A 16,606-nucleotide genomic window follows, 5' to 3' on the forward strand; every position below is an offset into this window, starting at 1 on the left:
TTTTTTGGGAAGATGCTTAGGTAAACATGAAAGTCCCAAAACATCCTGATGAATAGGTTAACAAAGACCTCTAGAGGAGGAGGATTTAATCTCATCTAGAAAAAGGGTGTGGTGTCAGCCCAGTAAAGCTGATCAGTAGAAACTGGTTTTTCTCAAGAAGCCTGTTGTGAACAGTTTGGGCCTGGCACCAGCTCTTTACAGTGGTAACCTTTCTGGCCTGCCCTGGTTTGAAAGAAAGCCAGAATCCTTTCTGTTCTCTGGTGGCATTACCGTGCTGGTAACCAACCGGGTCAGCTTACGTATTCTCCCCAGGTTTAGCCCCACTTCTCTCAGTCTGAAAGAAACAAAAAAGAAAAGGAAGGTACCTGTTCCAGCTCTTGGTAGGTTGGCAGTCTGAGATGACGGAGATCCTCCTTTGATTTGATGAGGGATTCTTTATTCTCCCACTTGACAAAAGCCCGCTTTCTGACCAAGACTGGGCTGGGGCACGGAGATGGGGGGCTGGGAAGCACGTACAGAGCATCCTGGGCGGTCCTCCTTGGGGAAGAGAGCACAAAGGGACCACAAGGACCCTCGCTGCCAAGCCAAGGCGGGGAGTCCGTCTGGGTGGCCTTGTGGGCCACAGTCCTCTTCAGCCGAACAGAAATCTTCTGTGAGGACACTCCCATGAGCATGATGGTCCGGTCTTTACTTTCCTCGCTGTGTTCCACCGCCTCCCCATTATGAAACGTGAAAGGTCCTTCCTCAGGTGCTGTAGAAAGATGTGTGGCATGTTAGTACTCTGGTCAGGAAAGCAGGGTCAAGTGACACCTTTCTTACTGTTCTAGGCCCAAAGTGGACTCATTTGCAGGCTGCAGGCACCTCTTTCAGGGGTCTGACGTCAAGGGGCTTTGCTAGCAGAGCCACAGCCACCAGTGCCAGGATGCATCTACCCTGAGGAGAGGGCATTTTTCTATTTGCCCAAAGGCTACCTAGAGGATTTCAGTTTCTGCAGGTAAGCTGAAGTTCCTGCTTCAGTGCTATAGACAGGAATGGTCTATGAATATTAAAAGATTTCTTTTAATGTTTATTTATTTGAGAGCATATGTGGGGGAAGGGGCAGAGAAGAGAGAATCCCGAGGATCCGAGCTGTCAGCCAGGCGATTGTGGGGTGTGAATTCGCCAACAGTGAGGGCATGACGCGAGCCTAAATCAAGAGTCCAACGCTTAGCTGACAGCCACCCCAGGGTCCTGGTCCATGAGTACTTTCTGTGGAGCCTGGGATTTGGGAGGTCCGAGCATTCAAGTTTTGGTCCTACTGTAGGAGCAGGCAGGAATTTTCTTTGGGACTCATTTGTACAGTGGGCACAGCTTAACTGTAACAGGGAAGTTCTGGCTTTGTATTGCCCGTGTTGGATACTGGCTGGAAAGGAGACTCAAGGGACTTCTTCCAACCAACGCCCTTGCCCTGGGCCCAGCCTGGATACTGTACTAATCCAAAGTGGCTTCTAGACAATAAAAAAACCTCTCTAATTAGCATTTAAAACTTGAACCAACAGTTCTAATACTAAAAACCTTTTAAGGATCCTAGTTTAATTTCCCCCCAGGTGTCATAATTTAAATCAACACTAAATTTTTACCCAAATAAAGTTCAAAATTGTATTAACAGAAATATCAGAATATTTAAATTCTTGTATTTACCCTAAAATAATGATCCTGTATTTTCTGGAGGAATATTTTGGCAGATGATATTTTGTATCTTTTTTCTAACTTTTCTTTAATATGTCCCAGACCTTCATGCTACTCTCTGCCACCTTTTCCCCCATCAAAATTTATATATTATGTGACAGAATTGGGGTCCCCAAAGATGTGTAACTCTCAAATGTGTCTTCCACAGTGGTGTCGTGGTGGTTTCTATTAAGAAGGGGAAGGACAAAGGTCATCTCTCCTCCCTGAAACCTTTACCTTTCCACTTCACTTTCCCAGAGGAATGCTCTCCGTGTCTACTTACTGTGGAGCAGGTCTTTGGCTCCCAGTGAGCACAGGCTGGATGTTGTCCCTCCAGAGGTGCTGTTCTCGGTTGTTGCTGCTGGGTTCTTGGCTCGCTTCTTGCACTCAAACACAACCAGATCTTTGCATTGTTTGTGGCAGTTCATCCCGCAGTCTGTGGACAAGACACCCTGGTCAGGATGTTTTGGCTTTCTTTTCCATGCAGTGCTCTCTTGTCACACATGCCTGTCCCAATCAGGAGCTAGGACACCTGCTATTCTTAATAAACCTAGCAGTCTTCTCATTTGGTCACCTCTGGGTCTCACCGTCTTGCTGTAGCCCTTATCATGAGTCTCACAATCAGAGGCAGCATCCACTGTCTTGGAGAGAAGTGGTGTCTTTGTCATCCTGCATGTACTGCCTACTTTGAGACTCCCCGCTCTCTTTTTTCCTTGCAATAAAGGTGTCCTGTCCACTTCTGAAGTGTTACAGTCAGAAGGAAGGACAATGAGGTCCTGAGGTATCTACTGATAAAAGGAAAGCTAGCAAGGGCTTTGGTAATCACTTCCATTCCCAAAGTGCCTTTCTTTGGGGACCCACCTTGTCATGACCTTATGAAAGCATCTCCTACCAATGATCCCTGTTTCCAGAGCAACCCACACAGAGAGAGGACCTGGCACACGGAAGCTTCATAACTGGTCGCCCAGGCATCTCTCTTCTCTGTGATGGCGTGCTCTAGGGAAGCCAGTTTGGGGAGGAGGCTGTGAGCTGTGCTGAGAAGCTGTGGATGCAATGGACAACTACTAAGGGTAAAAAATGCTCAAAGACCAGGGAAAACACCACAGTCAACAAAACTGAGCCTTACCTTTACATCGATATCCTTGCTTGATCACTCCCCAGAGCTAGGAGACGAGACAGGAAAGAGTTAGAGCACACCATCCATCCTTCATCTCTCTGGTGTCAGGCAAGACATTGATATCCATTCTTTATTTTCCCTTATTATGTTCTCTTCCTCAAGTGGGAAGGAAACTTCGTTTATCTCCTGTCTTAACCCTCCTGACCTTAAATTGCAAACAGGAAGAGTTTGTGATCAAAGTCACATACTCTCTAGAAGCTCACTAGTTTGGACTTACGGCCTAGGCCTTGGCTTTTGTTTTGATGTTTGTGTAATTTTGAAGGAAAGAGGGGACGAGCAGAATCTGACGCAGGGCTCAAACTGTGAGATCATCACGTGAGCTGAAGTCCAATGCTTAACCAAGCTGCCTAGGCCTACGGAGGCCTGAAGTGGATGAATCAAAAAGATGGGTTTCTCAGAACTGCAAACTAAAGAACAAGTATACAGAATCCTGGGGTCAGGGATTAGGCTGGACAGAGGAGGGGCAGAGCCACATGGCTTAACAGCGGTTCCTTTTGAAGGGGGAAGAGCAGGGGTGTCTCCTAGTTCTTTTTTCTAATATTGGAAACCATAAATGAATTACATGAATATAATTACTTAAAAAGTATATCCTAAGTTCAACATTTCCTTACCATTTTGTCTCAGGCCTTGTGCACCGGAGGTAAACACAATATCCGGAAGAAACGGTAACGTTAAGTTCAAGTGAACCACGCATCAAACCATGCATTTGAGAACAAGGTTATTAGAGCTGAGGCTTTAAACTGGGATAGTTGATACGGGTTGTGAGGTCTGTGCCTGGCCTCAAGCTCGTCTCAACGGTTTCTTACCCCTCCCCAAGTTCAAACTGAAGCACTCAAAGAACAACTTACGAAGCCAGCACAGTTGTCACAGAAAGTAGGTTTCAGGTAGGTGGTCTCTTGGAAATTGTGAGGAAAGCCCAGGCCCAGCTTGGAGTAGATGGAGCTGGCTCTCATGAAGTAGGCTGTGATCTCCTCTCTGCTGATGAGGCCTTCCCTGCCAGCAAGTGACAGACAGGTTTGAGTGGGGTCTGAGGTGGCAGGACTGGCTTCTAGCCTTAGAAACACACCTTCTTTTTAATTTTTTCTTTCAGTTTATGTAGTTAAACAATCTCTACGCCACACATGGGGCTCGAACTCACCACCTCAAGATCAGGAGCTGCACACGCTCCACCAGCTGAGCCAGCCAGGCACCCCTCACTTTGTTTTCACCCTTGCGTGGCAGTACAGTACATAGTACTGAGGATTATTTCCATGAACCCTCTTAAATAGGGACACATGCATAGCATGTAATAAGGAGGGGACATAGCAGCATTCATTTCCACAGAGGTGTTTGGCTAAAGTAGTTTTTCCAAGTAAATTTAAAGACTTGAAAAAATGGAAACTGCGTATAGGGAGAGAAATACCTTATTCTGCAGTTTCTGACTTTAGATCGTACATGACATATAACTGGAACCCACAGCCATACTTTGATTTCACACAGAAAACCAACACAGAGCTTCTGTAACCTTCTGCAAAGTAAATATGCAAAGTATTGATAAATAATAGTTGTTTCTCATAATCTCTAGGCAGAAGGAAGCAATAAAGAAGACTAAAGTTTTTATTTCTTGTTGACTATTCCTTAACTGGCAGGTTTATGAAATTCTCAGTTTTGCGGCATGTAAAACACATTGTGTCTAAACCAAAACCAGACAGGCACTCAGGAGATGCTTGCTCCCTTAGCACCAATATTCCATACCCAGACCCTCACCTGTCTTTGTCCATCACGCAGAAGGAAAAGGGAAAACTGGCAGCAATCTTCTCAAACTCTTCCTGAGAAATGTATCCATCCTGGTCATGATCATAGTTCTTGAAGACCGACTGTGAAAAAAGGAGTTTTCTCTGGTGATCACCAAAGCAAAACCAATCATTTCTCCCTTTAGCCAAATGACAAAGGGTTGAGCGTCTCTTCAGCCTCGATGAGAGGACAAGGTACCCTGGGGTCCGTTAGTGTATCAATCATGCCATCTGCCTGGTGCTCCTAGCTCTCTGCGCAGGGGTGTTCCCCTCCTCAGCAGTAACCGTGAGGAGAATCAAAAGGGCCAAAATTTGCAGTATTAGATTCTCCTTAGTATCCTTACTTCTACTCAAACCCTTCCACCACCTTTCTGCCCTCGCATCCACTGCCAGCCTTTAGATATGGGCTCTCCTGCTCCGACTTTGAGAGGAGGCAGGCCTCCCCGCAACAGGAGGTCAAAGCGTGGTGGAAAACGTAACCTGTGAGCTGTCCTGCAGGCACAGTGTGAGCTGTGCGCTAGGACCGAGTGTCAGGCTTCCCTCCCGTGTGTGTCTGCCACCATGTGCCCCAGGCCTGGCTCCCATCTGCTGGCGCACAGCTGTACTCACGTCTACCATCCTCTGGACGTGTTTGCTTATGGTCTTTGGGTCAGGCTTGGGAGATACTCCAGAAGCCCAGTCCACGACGACTGGTGGCTTTGAAGGTGTTAGTGGCTGAAATGAAATCGAGAAATCCCTGTGACTATAAAGCCGTTCAACCAGCAGCTACTTCCTTTCCTACGACCTGGTGGCTGCAACTGTGTGCCAGGAGCTGAGAGCCTGTGGAACTGGAATCTAGAACTGTAATCTTGGTTATAACAATTGCGCTTCGCACGTATACCATCTCCATGTACAGGTAATTTAAACTTTGCCATTCCCTCTCCGTCAAACTTTTGGTCCAACTATCAGCTAAACTGCAGTGGATCATTTAAATTTCCTCTCTGTTCTCTACTTACTAGTTAGTAAATGTGTGGATGAGAAGAAAAATAGCTAAAAGGCAGGAGAACATAAGGAAAAAAGTCTGAGGCCTAGACAAGCAGAGATGGAATTCATTCCTAAATATTTGAGACTTGACCAAAATGGAAAAAGGTACCCTTTCCGTTGAAAAGCCCTCCAACATCCTGAAAATGGAACCTGCCAAATATTGATTTTTGTTGTAGAGACCATACCATCTAGCCACCTGAACAGAGAAGTTGGATTTCTTATATGTGGGCAGCTCTCTCCCCTCAAGTACTATTTGGGAACTGGGCAGCTTCCCTGGAGACTGCAAGGGAATTCTGGTCTTCACAAGGAAAACGGAAATTTTCACCTGCCCGGGTGGGCGGTGGGCCCAGACCACCTATGCAGATCCTTCCGGGCAGCGCCAAGACGGCACTGGTTTGAGGACTTCTCAGCACAAGAGGTCAAAAGACCCAGCAGACTGCTCTTTCTGACCCAGACGAATATAGGGTGATTGGGCTTTCCTAACTGACATACATATTCTTATCAAAAAATGAGAGAAGAGAAATGACTGACGTGGGGATACTTTATAACAGGAAGGAGATGTCACGATGGCCGACACTGTCTCCCTCCTAAGCCATGGACTGACTGCACCTCTCACTGGGATGTGCTTGGGGCGTATTTTTACAGTTCCTATATTAGTCTCATCCCTCCAAGGAGACGGCAGACTCTTTCTGGCCAAGAACAACTACTCATACATATGGGGAAGTTTTCTCTCTTCCTAGCACAGGATGGGCACCTAGTGGAAACATAAAACTTATCACATAAATTTTGTTCCTTAAGAAGATGGCCTTGAGGAGCAGCCTGTAGAGCACCTGTTCTGTGCAGTAATGTTCACACACGAATAGGAACCACTCACTGGGGCTTTGTGGTTCCGTGGTTCCCGGGCGTAGGAGAGCTCGTAGATTTCGTCTTCGGTGTAGTAGAGGTCCAAGGACAACTGCAGATCAAAGCAGAACGGGGTTAATTGCTAGGATGTTTGCCTTTCCCGAGGCTGGTGTGTTTCTTTCTTGGTGGTACTTCTCCTGTTGTTTATTCTTCTAGGCTCTTAGTTTGTTTTTAAAGTTCAGAGGGTGTAACACTTGTTACTGAATAGAGCAAACATTAGTTCCTTATTAAAATGTTTTTAAATTTTGGAGAAGTTTCAAGATGTCCTTTTTTAAGACATGATTTAATATCTAAGCCTGTATCTAGAGCTTAGGCAAAAGGCCCTATGTGGTCACATGGTCCACACCTCACTTGTTTTCTAGAACAAAGCAGTTTAAATGACAGGTATTATTAAAATAAAAAAAAGTTAATTTCATATGTCTTAAAACTAAAATTTTAGAGGGGAGGGATCTTAGAACTAGTCTTGCTTGTAACCCAGAGTCTGTGGAGGCTTCAGGAGGTCCAGAACTCATGTATATTTTTCTGGGAAGAATGTTCATGGTTTTTATCACATGATTTGTGATGCAATAAAGTTAAGATTCGGTGCATCTGTTTAACAGATAATGTCTAAGGCCAAGACCTGCCACAGTCACCTGGCCAATTAGCAAAAGGGTTAAGATTAGGCCGCAGCTGGATGTGAACCAGGGGCTCTATCAGAATCATCATGTGAGGAAGAGGCTATAACAATTACTCCATTCTGCAAAACTGCAGATAAAAAGGTTGTATAATTTTAGAACTGAAAAGTCACAAGTTATCCCCGAGACTAATCTCTGATTTACAGTGGAGGAAACCGATTTAGAGTTACATGCCCACCATCACACAGTGGTGAGCTACACAATCATGATTCTGGAAGGGAGCTGATCTGACCTCACCCTGGTCTCCTGCACCACCACAAATGTTCACCTGTTCTTGACTCAAATGACTCCATTTTGTTTGTTTTTTTTACTCACTGCCTTGCTCTTTTTAAAATGAGAATATACTGTCTTCATCTCTTAGGAAGCTTTGTATCCTAATTTGCCATCAGCTTCCTCCCACAAAGTTTAGGATTGCTTTTGTAACTGGGGGCAATTCTAGAAGTCTGAAGGGCAAACTGCTTTTGGAGCATAATCTCTGGAGTCCCACCACCTGGGTGTGACCCCAGGTTCTGCTGCTTAATCATAATTGTCCTCTGACAAATCCTATCCTTGTGCCTCCATATCCATGTCCATAAAATGGAGATAATGACAGTTTCTACTTCATCATGTTTTTATGACAGTTAACTGAGCTAGTATTTGGTCAGGTGCAGAGTGGTGTGGCATACAGACAGTCCTCAGCAATTGCCTCCCGTGTGAGCCTCACCGTCAGCAGGTGCACCAAGTCCTTGTTGGCCTCCAAGGGGGGGGCCACCTCTTGCAGCTGGACCAGTTCGTTGATATGATTATAAAGGGCCAGCAGCTTGTGGACGTTCACCTTCCCATCCTCCAGGTAATCGGGCATGGCTTCGTACAGGGAGATGAGGTCCTTGAGGTGCACCCCCAGAATGGGGATCTTGAATTGGGTGCACTCGCCATAGGCTCGCCGGTAGTTGTCATAGTTTCTACAGGAGGACAGCAGCTCAGTCATCTCCCCCAGAACCTACAAAACAGAAGAGCAACCAGTCACAGGTGCCCACCCGGCGGGGCATATAGTCTGCAGCGGCCACCTTGTTTCCTCTCGGCCCCTCCCATGATTTCACCCCTAATCTGTCAAGCATATAAAAGCTGCAGACGGTGACTCCCAGATTAAAACTGTAGCTTACTTCAAATGTCTGAGTGTATTCACAAAGCATGCTTTACTTGATTGTACTACATAACTGGGAAAGTTTAAGTGAGCTCATTTTTGTACTGAAATTAAAAATAAAAATAACCTGAGATACAAATGAAGAAGGTACAAGAATATACAGCAAATAGTAAGCGTCCCCCTGAGCTCTGTCCCCATGCCATGCAGTTCCCCTCCCCAGTATCCTCTGCTTCCAGAGCCGCATGTGGAATGTGACGTTGGAAGTGCTGACTGTGCTGCCTGGGGGACAGCCAGGAGCTTCAAGAGTCTGTTGTGTGTTCGTCTTCCTTCTGCTGCGCTCTGTGGGCCTTTTCAGCGGTTCTCGGAACAAGCCTAGGTCAAGGAGGGTGGTGACGTTCCGCTCATGGACTGAAATCCTGAACCAGAGACTGACCCGACAGACCAGTTCCCAGCAGAGGGCATGCGGGCGGGGAGGCCAAGGCTCCGGGGCTCTCTGTTAGGGCTGCCAGCCCAGAAAGGGAGCAGCCATGTGTGTCACCAGCCGCACCTGGTTTAAGGCAGCAGTCTGCAGAACCCCAGGCTTCCCATGCACGACAACCGGCTTCCGCACAGGCAAAGATGGGAAGTAAAGACTACCCACTAACATGTTACAGCACAAAATAACTTTTAAGCACTGGAATTCCTTTAATAAAATCGTGGCCGAAGGAGTGCCATTTCTCCCCAGTGAAGGACTTGAGGTTTGAAGTTAGTCTCCTCCATTCACTATGAGCAGGTAAGACCACCACCTCCTCACTCAGCTCTGAGCAAATGGTGCCCGTGAGTGTGATGTATGGAAGGGGCTCACGTGAAGAGAGACTAACTGCAAAAATGAGCCAGCTTTGTTCTCCTTAGAGGGTGCAATAAACTACTAGGGGAGGAGGGGATACTTGCTTTAATTCTGGCCTAACGGGCTATGCGGACCATGCTGAGGGTCAAGCTGCTACAGCCAAGGAAGCCCTACTGTGGGGCGAGGTGGATCTTTGAGTGACCTAAGCCGAGAGCACGTTGCTCTCCAGGACTCTCCCTACACGACTTCTGAGGCACAGACTACCTGTTCAAGGGTTCCACCTGCTCCGGCAGAACTCGTCGGGGGCTGGGAGCAGTGGGGTGGGAGCAGGGATGATGAATCCAAGACTTCCCAAAACGAGGCTAAACACCTGGGAAAACGGGGCAATGAGGCACAGACATGTGCGAGGCCTGGGGGGTTGAGTTGGTAAGGGGCAGGGGGGCGAGGGGCACTGGTGGGTCCTCTCCCGCCAGATGGAAATGCGCAGAGCAGTTAATCGGGCCCACACCAGAGCTGCATTCCTATCTTCAGTGTGTCTTAGTGGTCTGTATTCATCACACCTGTATGTTGTAAAGACCTAAAGTCTATTCTGTAAAATGTAAAGAAGGTAGAAAAGTACATAGGACATTTAAGAAAAATCTTTCTCAATAAAACACAAAATAACGCTTGAAAAGGTCATTTTCAACTATCTGAATGTCATTCTCCAAGGGATCTGGATAGCTAGGTTTCTAAGGTGCCACTTGCTGTACACTTTTGGCCTGCAAACAACTACAGTCAATTGAGGCACTATTTCTTTTAGGAAAACATTTTGGGACAAGCTGCTGAAGCAAGAGTTGATATTAAAGATGGTAACTCAATATTCATGAGTACAGGAGAGAGACATCCTTTCAACTGACCAGTTGGAACACGTTTAGTAACGCTAAGCTCAGACTGAATCACAGTGACTCTCACGCCTGGACGTTCCCATCCTAGGGTTGCCTCCCTGCCAGTTTGCCTAGTTGATAAAGGGCGATGTGCTTCGGAAAGGCTCTCTGGGTGCCTCTCAGGCGGGAAATGTTGATGCTTGTCCTGGGAATGGCATGAAGGGACCCGGAGGAGGCAGTCGCACTGACCTTATTGATTTCATGTGGGACGTGTGAACTCGTCTCCTTGAGCCTGGAGATGGAGCTGTGACACAGCCCGCCTATCACAGCCATCAATGTATTGAAGTTCTGTAGCTGGTGGAGCTTCTGTGACACAACGGAGATGAGAGTGGTCAATGTACATGTCAGTTACGTGCCTCCCAACTCCGTGCTGCCAGTCTTCCTAATGCTAGTCAATGCCTAGCAGGGAGCTGTTGCAGTTTTGGACCATTTTCCCCTTGAGGATTAATTTCAGACCAAAGGTCCCACATAGAACCGTGTCACATCTTCCTCCTTTGTTGCACTGGATCTGCGGCCTACCCTCTACCTCAGTGGTGTCTAAGAATTGCCCCCAAGTACTTGTTTAACCCAACGATTTCTGGATCCAAGAAGAGCCATTCTGATAATATTCTGGGGCTGACCATAGGGATAAATATTTAGTTAATATCAGAGCGGGTGGGCCATGTACTTTTATTAGCTCTAGGTCTTGACCACCCAGAGCTAATATTTTATATCCTTCATCCCAAATAACCAGACTTATTTTTAAGGGCAAAGACTCTGTCTTTTCTCCTATGCAATGCCAGTGTCCATGCAGGGTGGTAACTAAGAGAGTAGGTAGAATCTGAGGAGTTTCAATTATGGGTTCATACTACCTGTTTTCCTCTTATCAAATGCTTAAATTCTGCCCTCAGACATTAAACACAGCCATTCAACACAATATGGACTCAGAGACCGAAGAACTGAGGCGGTCCACCTCCAGTAAACCCTGGAAAATTGCCCTTTCCTTTGGTGTGCAGGCCAGATTGGGGGAAATGATGTAGGCTGGTAAGCATCTTCTGAAAATGTTAAAAGATCTAAATAGATCTAAAACTGTATCCTGACCCCTGAGATAGTATGTATGATCCTCACCATATTGCCCTAATGTGGGACATAAAAAAGTCACATCTAAATCTGGGAACAGTTCAAGGCACATAAACTCCCCCGTGGGTTAGGAAGGGAAAGCAGCCCTAACTGACAGACTAGAGGAAAGGGAGGCCACGTCAGCTCGTTGCCCAGGCCCGGGTTCTTACTCTAGGCACCCACCTGAGCCACCTGGATGAACTTGATGAAGACTTCGGCCCGGAGCTGTGGGGTCGGGCGGCTGAGAACCATCAGCTGTACCCACTGGGAGACGCCGTTACACAGGGCGATGGACCGCTCCATGGTGGGGTTCTCCTTCACGCAGCTGTTCACAAGGTAATTCTGATAATCGGAGAACTGGGGAGAAAGAAACCAGTCAGGACTGCCTCTGGTATCCCGGGAGATCCAAGGGGCACATCGCCTCTGCTCAGTTGATCCTGTGGGCCAGGGGAGCTCCTGGTCCTACACTTGCGTGGCTTCCACTTGGCTGACAGAGAATGGCGGGAAGGGAATCTTTCTGATTCCACCCACACCATCAAAAGTCATTAGGCATAAATGGATGTGTACACACACTAGTTAATCCAAATAATGTATTTGAGTAGATATTGATTCTGTCCCTTCTACATTTAAAGAATATAATACAGTATAGACAGTTCCTGACTAAAATGGTCTTAGGAGAGATATATATATATATATACACATATATATATATATATATATATATTTTTTTTTTTTTTGTACAACACTGCAAAAGCCATATGCATTCCTGAGAAACCATACTTTGAATTTTGAATCTGGACCTTTTCCCAGACTAGCCATATGCAGTGCAAAACTCGTGATGCTGGGCTGTGAGCTGCAGCCCCCAGGCGGCCACGTGATTAAACAGCCGACGCACTTACAACCATCTGTACTCATGTAACTATTGTTTTCCACTTTCAGTATTCAATAAACTACAGGAGATATTCAACATTTTATTACAAACAGGATTTGCATCAGATGATTTTGCCCAACTGTAGGCTAGCGTAAGCGCTCTGAGCACACTGAAGGTAAGCTTGGCTGAGCTATGATGCTGACAGCTTAGATGGCTTACACGCATTTTCAACTTGAGTCAAGTAAGTTCCAGCTCTGTTGCTGAAGTTAAGGGAAGAGCAGATGATCCTCACACAAATCTCTCTCTACCCTCTGCAACCCCAACTGTTTTCCTAACTTAAGAATGGGGTAATACGGGCAGCTGGGTGGCTCGGTTGAGCGTCTGACTTCGGCTCAGGTCATGGTCTCACGGTTCATGAGTTTGAGCCGTGCATTATGCTCTCTGCTGTCAGTACAGAGCCTGCTTTGGATCCTCTCCCTCTCCCTCTGCCCCTCCTCTGCTCACACTTGCACTCCCTCTCAAAAATAAATAAGCATTTTTAAAAAATGGGATAAAAAATATCTATCCTGTCCAGGTCATGGAATTGTTATGAACACAACGTGTGAAGGCACTTTACATTTTCAGAGCGCTGCACATGTGAGGAGCTACCGATAGGATAATTATTAACCCCATGCTGAAACAAACCTGTTCGGATTTCCTTGGACTCACCAGCTTGGGCAGAGGCCATGTGAGTGGGGTCCATGAAATCTGCTTAGCTATTACTTAGGGCCCACAGTTTTCCAGCTGGACACTGGTACTGACTATGGCTGACGGTGAATAGGTTATGTGAAACTGGAAATGTCTCAGAAGATCACTGTCCAAGCAATGATTGCAGCTGTCTCGTCCCTGTCACAAACAGTCCTGCTCAGACAGTACGACCACAAGGGACGAGTGGTCTACTCTGCTCCACGAGGCTGGTGGAAGCTTTTGGTGTGCTTTCCCAGGGATTTTGAAGCTCTCTGCTTCTGAACGCCCCCATTGAAATCAAAGCTGACCTGGGTTAGCCATGAGAACGTGAGGGGAAGCGATGGGGCTTTTGAGGGCAAGATTAAGAGCCAGTGAGTGACCCGCCGAGTTGCCTTTCCAGTGGCGCAGGGATCGCAGAGATCCGTGTCAAGATGAAGCCTCCCACATCTGGGGCCCTGAGTGACTGGGATCCGCAGAGGCGCTGCTGACCCATGTGAGCCCTCTGCTGTCAGTAAAAAAAATCAACTTGCCTGGTTCACCACTGACACTGGAGGTGGGGGGGGGGGGGGGGTTGTTACTTCAGCATACAAACCTTAGTCCTGCCTGACGTGTAAGCGATACACTGATGAGAAAAACTCCTAACCTAAGTCAAATACATGCAAATTAACCGAGCCCCTGTTTGCTGTGCTGATTGCTGAAGGGTGGAAAAATAGGAGCTGACCAACAGTCCTCAGGGTGGACACACAAGTTGGGGCGCCTGGATGGCTCAGTCAGTTAAGCATCTGACTCTTGGTTTTGGCTCAGGTCACGATCTCACAGTTTGTGAGTCTGAGTCCTGCGTGGTGCTCTGAGTTGAGAGCTGTGGGGCCTGCTTAGGATTCTCTCCCTCTCTCTCTGCCCTTCCCACCGCGCGCTGCCCCTCCCCCTTTCAAAATAAATAAATAAGAAAAATAGAGGGACACATAAGCAATCTTACTGCTTCTGAGAGAAAGTTCCCATGACTCATTCCAGTGAATACATTCACACACGCTTCCCACTTTATAACACCGAATCCACTTGTTTTCTTGTAGAATTAGTACTGTAATAAGTACTATAATATGCAGAAAATAGCAAATGCCACTCAGTTCACAGCGGACGGAAATTTCCCTCCACCTCTGTGTTGGAGGAACACTAATGTTTGGGAAAACTGCTTAGAACTGTGTAGGGAAAACAAAACAATCCACCCAAGTCCTCTTCTGTGAAGGTATCCTGCCACCCCAAAGAAATGAAAATGTAAACTGATGATTTCATTTGCAAATAGAACATGGTCTCAACTCAGGCAGAGCTCTAGCTCACAGTCCTGGTTTAACAGTGTTTTCTTCCGTCCGCCTCCGCTGGCCTGAGCACAGCGTGCAGATGTCCCCAGGCCGCTGGAGCCACCGTGCCGGCTGGGGCCCGGCACAGCTCAGAGTCCCCGTGTGGTAAGTGGCTCTTTTCAGCATTGCTCCCTGTGACGCGGACACACTGCCAAATGGAAACTCCCTGGCGGGGAGCTCCCCAGTCAGGGCCTGGGGTTCTGTGGGGGGGCGGGTGCCCGTGAACCGGGGCAGGGGGCTGGCCGTATGGCCGCACGGCTGTGTGAAAACAGGACCATGTCAACATGGTGGGAGAAAAGACGAAGTAGCCTCTTAGCCTGGTTTGTAGTTCTTCCAGACACACACAGGCTCAGTAAATGGTGCTAAGTGACAAAGGGGCAGGTGGCCCCAGCCCTGACTCTTCACAGTCTGAGTTGCCTTGTTTAGGCCACTTTCGGAGCGGCCCCCATCCCCTCATCTGGGGAACACAGGGCGTTCTAAGAAATGCCTCCAGCAACTAGGTACTCAGTACTTTGAGAGCAAAGCTGAAGACTGTCTTCTGGTAGGGGTGGACCCAGAGTGCACTAAGGGGGTCACGTGTCAGGAAAGCACACTGGCCAGCGAGGGTCTGTTGACATCTGACACGCTGACAAGTTCTCTTGCATGGAACAGCGTGCTCTGGTATCACATATGGAGTTGAAGGAGCAAGGTCTGGGTCAGCATGCTTTATCTCTAGAATCATGGGGGCTGCTGGGCCTGTCAGCAACTCTTTCAAGAACTGAAGGATGTTCTGGGCTAGACCATTAGCATCTACTTTACTCTGGGATTCCCTAGAGCCATTCAAAGCCTATCCTAGAATAAAACTCTGAGAGGACATGTTCTCATTTTTTTTAAGGAAAAATTTAAAAATTCTGGAAGCCTAATGATTATCAGCGGTAAGAGGTGTGTATGTGTGTGTGTGTGTGTGTGTGTGTGTGTGTGTGTGTGTGCGCGTGCACCCTTGTTCAGGTATGTGTACAGGGTGTCACCTGTGCCCACAGAATTGTCACTTGAGTGGTGGGGTGGCACGGAGGATGGGAGGTGGGGAACACAGCAGAGACACAGAAGTTTCTACTGTGCTCATTTTCTAGACTCTACAAAGTATGATGGGAAAGCCTGAGCTTAGGGTGTGGGGGGGCCTCCAAGGTTAGACAGTAGATGGACTGTTGAATTGTTCTGCTTAGTTTCTGAAATAGCACAGGGAAGTTTCCCTCCTGCCCCTTGGGTACATACGGATATCCTCCGGAAGGACTTGAACTCAAGGTAGGTGAGGTGCTCAGATAGCTCTTCTGGTTCTAGGTGGTCGAAGAGCAGGGAGACTTTACGCTTCTTGCTGGTGTTCGATTTTATCCTTTGAGTCAGTTTCCTGGACCAGTCACGGGCATTGCTTTTGTGGGTAAACAGGAATGGGAGAAGATGGGGAAAAAGAGTAAGTCAGAATTACTTTTTAATTAACAAGAATATACAAAGCACCATTAGCTAACTGTCCTCGACCAAACCAAAACATTAACACTTTCCTCCAATTTTTCCCCCTAGGGCACCAGTGAGGAAAGCCTTGCTGGTTTCCAACGAACCTTGTGAGCACGTCCTGGGAACTGGGTACAATGTCTACTCCGAGGCCATGGGACAGTCTCGGGCATCAGAGTCCCCTGGCATGTCTGCTGTCCCCATGCCTTCCGTGTGCCCCTTTGTTCTCCTGAGGGTGATGGGGACTTGGGTTGAAGATCTCAAGGAGGCAGGGTGGCTACTGTGCCGGGAGAGCGCGGAGAACGCAGGGATGAGAAGCCGTGCTTCAGTCTGGGAAGTGCTACAAACCCTGCAGCCCTGCTGGCCCACGGACCGTCACGGAGCAGTGCTGCACAAGGGGAGCTCCACTCCCTGCTTCTCGAGCAGGTCTGGTGAGGGGATGCCCCACCGACCCCCTCCTGAGGGACATACTGTGGGACAGCCTGGTAGGAAAGAGTCAGCCAGGGACATACTGGGCCGGACACTGGGCTGTGAGAACCGCCCCGTGCCCCTGGTTCTATAACTTTAAAATGGGAACACTGTTACTTTGAAACTTTATTTTAAAATAAGTTTTAAGTTTTATTTATTTTTGAGAGAGAGAGAGAGTGAGAGAGAGTACATGTGTGAGTGGGGCAGGGGCAGGGGCAGAGAGGGAGGGAGACAGAGGATCTGAAGCAGGCTCTGCACTGACAGCACAGAGCTCGATGTGGGGCTCAGACCCAGAACTATGAGATCATGACCTGAGCTGAAGTCGGACACTTAACCGACTGAACCCCCAGGCGCCCCACTTTGAAATTTTATCTTTCAGGTTGTAAATTCTAAGCAGAGAAGTACAGAGAATCTAAACTTGGCATACAGAAAGAATCACAGAAAGTGAATCTGAGGTCACTTCTGTGTGGCTATG

At 47.5% G+C, this 16,606-nt stretch overlaps 1 protein-coding gene across 3 annotated transcripts in view; it reads right to left on the reverse strand.

Annotated features, from left to right (window-relative positions):
* RASGRP1 (RAS guanyl releasing protein 1) overlaps positions 1–16,606 on the reverse strand; it is a 77,797-nt gene that overhangs the window by 9,467 nt on the left and 51,724 nt on the right. For all 3 annotated transcript variants that reach the window (XM_029950598.1, XM_029950599.1, XM_029950600.1), the window contains 11 exons: positions 15,430–15,583; positions 11,410–11,583; positions 10,318–10,434; positions 7,960–8,235; positions 6,554–6,634; positions 5,266–5,370; positions 4,631–4,740; positions 3,733–3,877; positions 2,834–2,870; positions 1,991–2,143; positions 366–751 (listed from right to left, as the gene is read on the reverse strand). In XM_029950598.1, coding sequence (XP_029806458.1) covers positions 366–751; positions 1,991–2,143; positions 2,834–2,870; positions 3,733–3,877; positions 4,631–4,740; positions 5,266–5,370; positions 6,554–6,634; positions 7,960–8,235; positions 10,318–10,434; positions 11,410–11,583; positions 15,430–15,583 — 1,738 coding nt within the window. The remainder of the gene's footprint in view (positions 1–365; positions 752–1,990; positions 2,144–2,833; positions 2,871–3,732; positions 3,878–4,630; positions 4,741–5,265; positions 5,371–6,553; positions 6,635–7,959; positions 8,236–10,317; positions 10,435–11,409; positions 11,584–15,429; positions 15,584–16,606) is intronic.

This window comes from Suricata suricatta, chromosome 9 (assembly GCF_006229205.1).
Source record: "Suricata suricatta isolate VVHF042 chromosome 9, meerkat_22Aug2017_6uvM2_HiC, whole genome shotgun sequence".
Lineage (NCBI taxonomy): Eukaryota > Metazoa > Chordata > Mammalia > Carnivora > Herpestidae > Suricata > Suricata suricatta.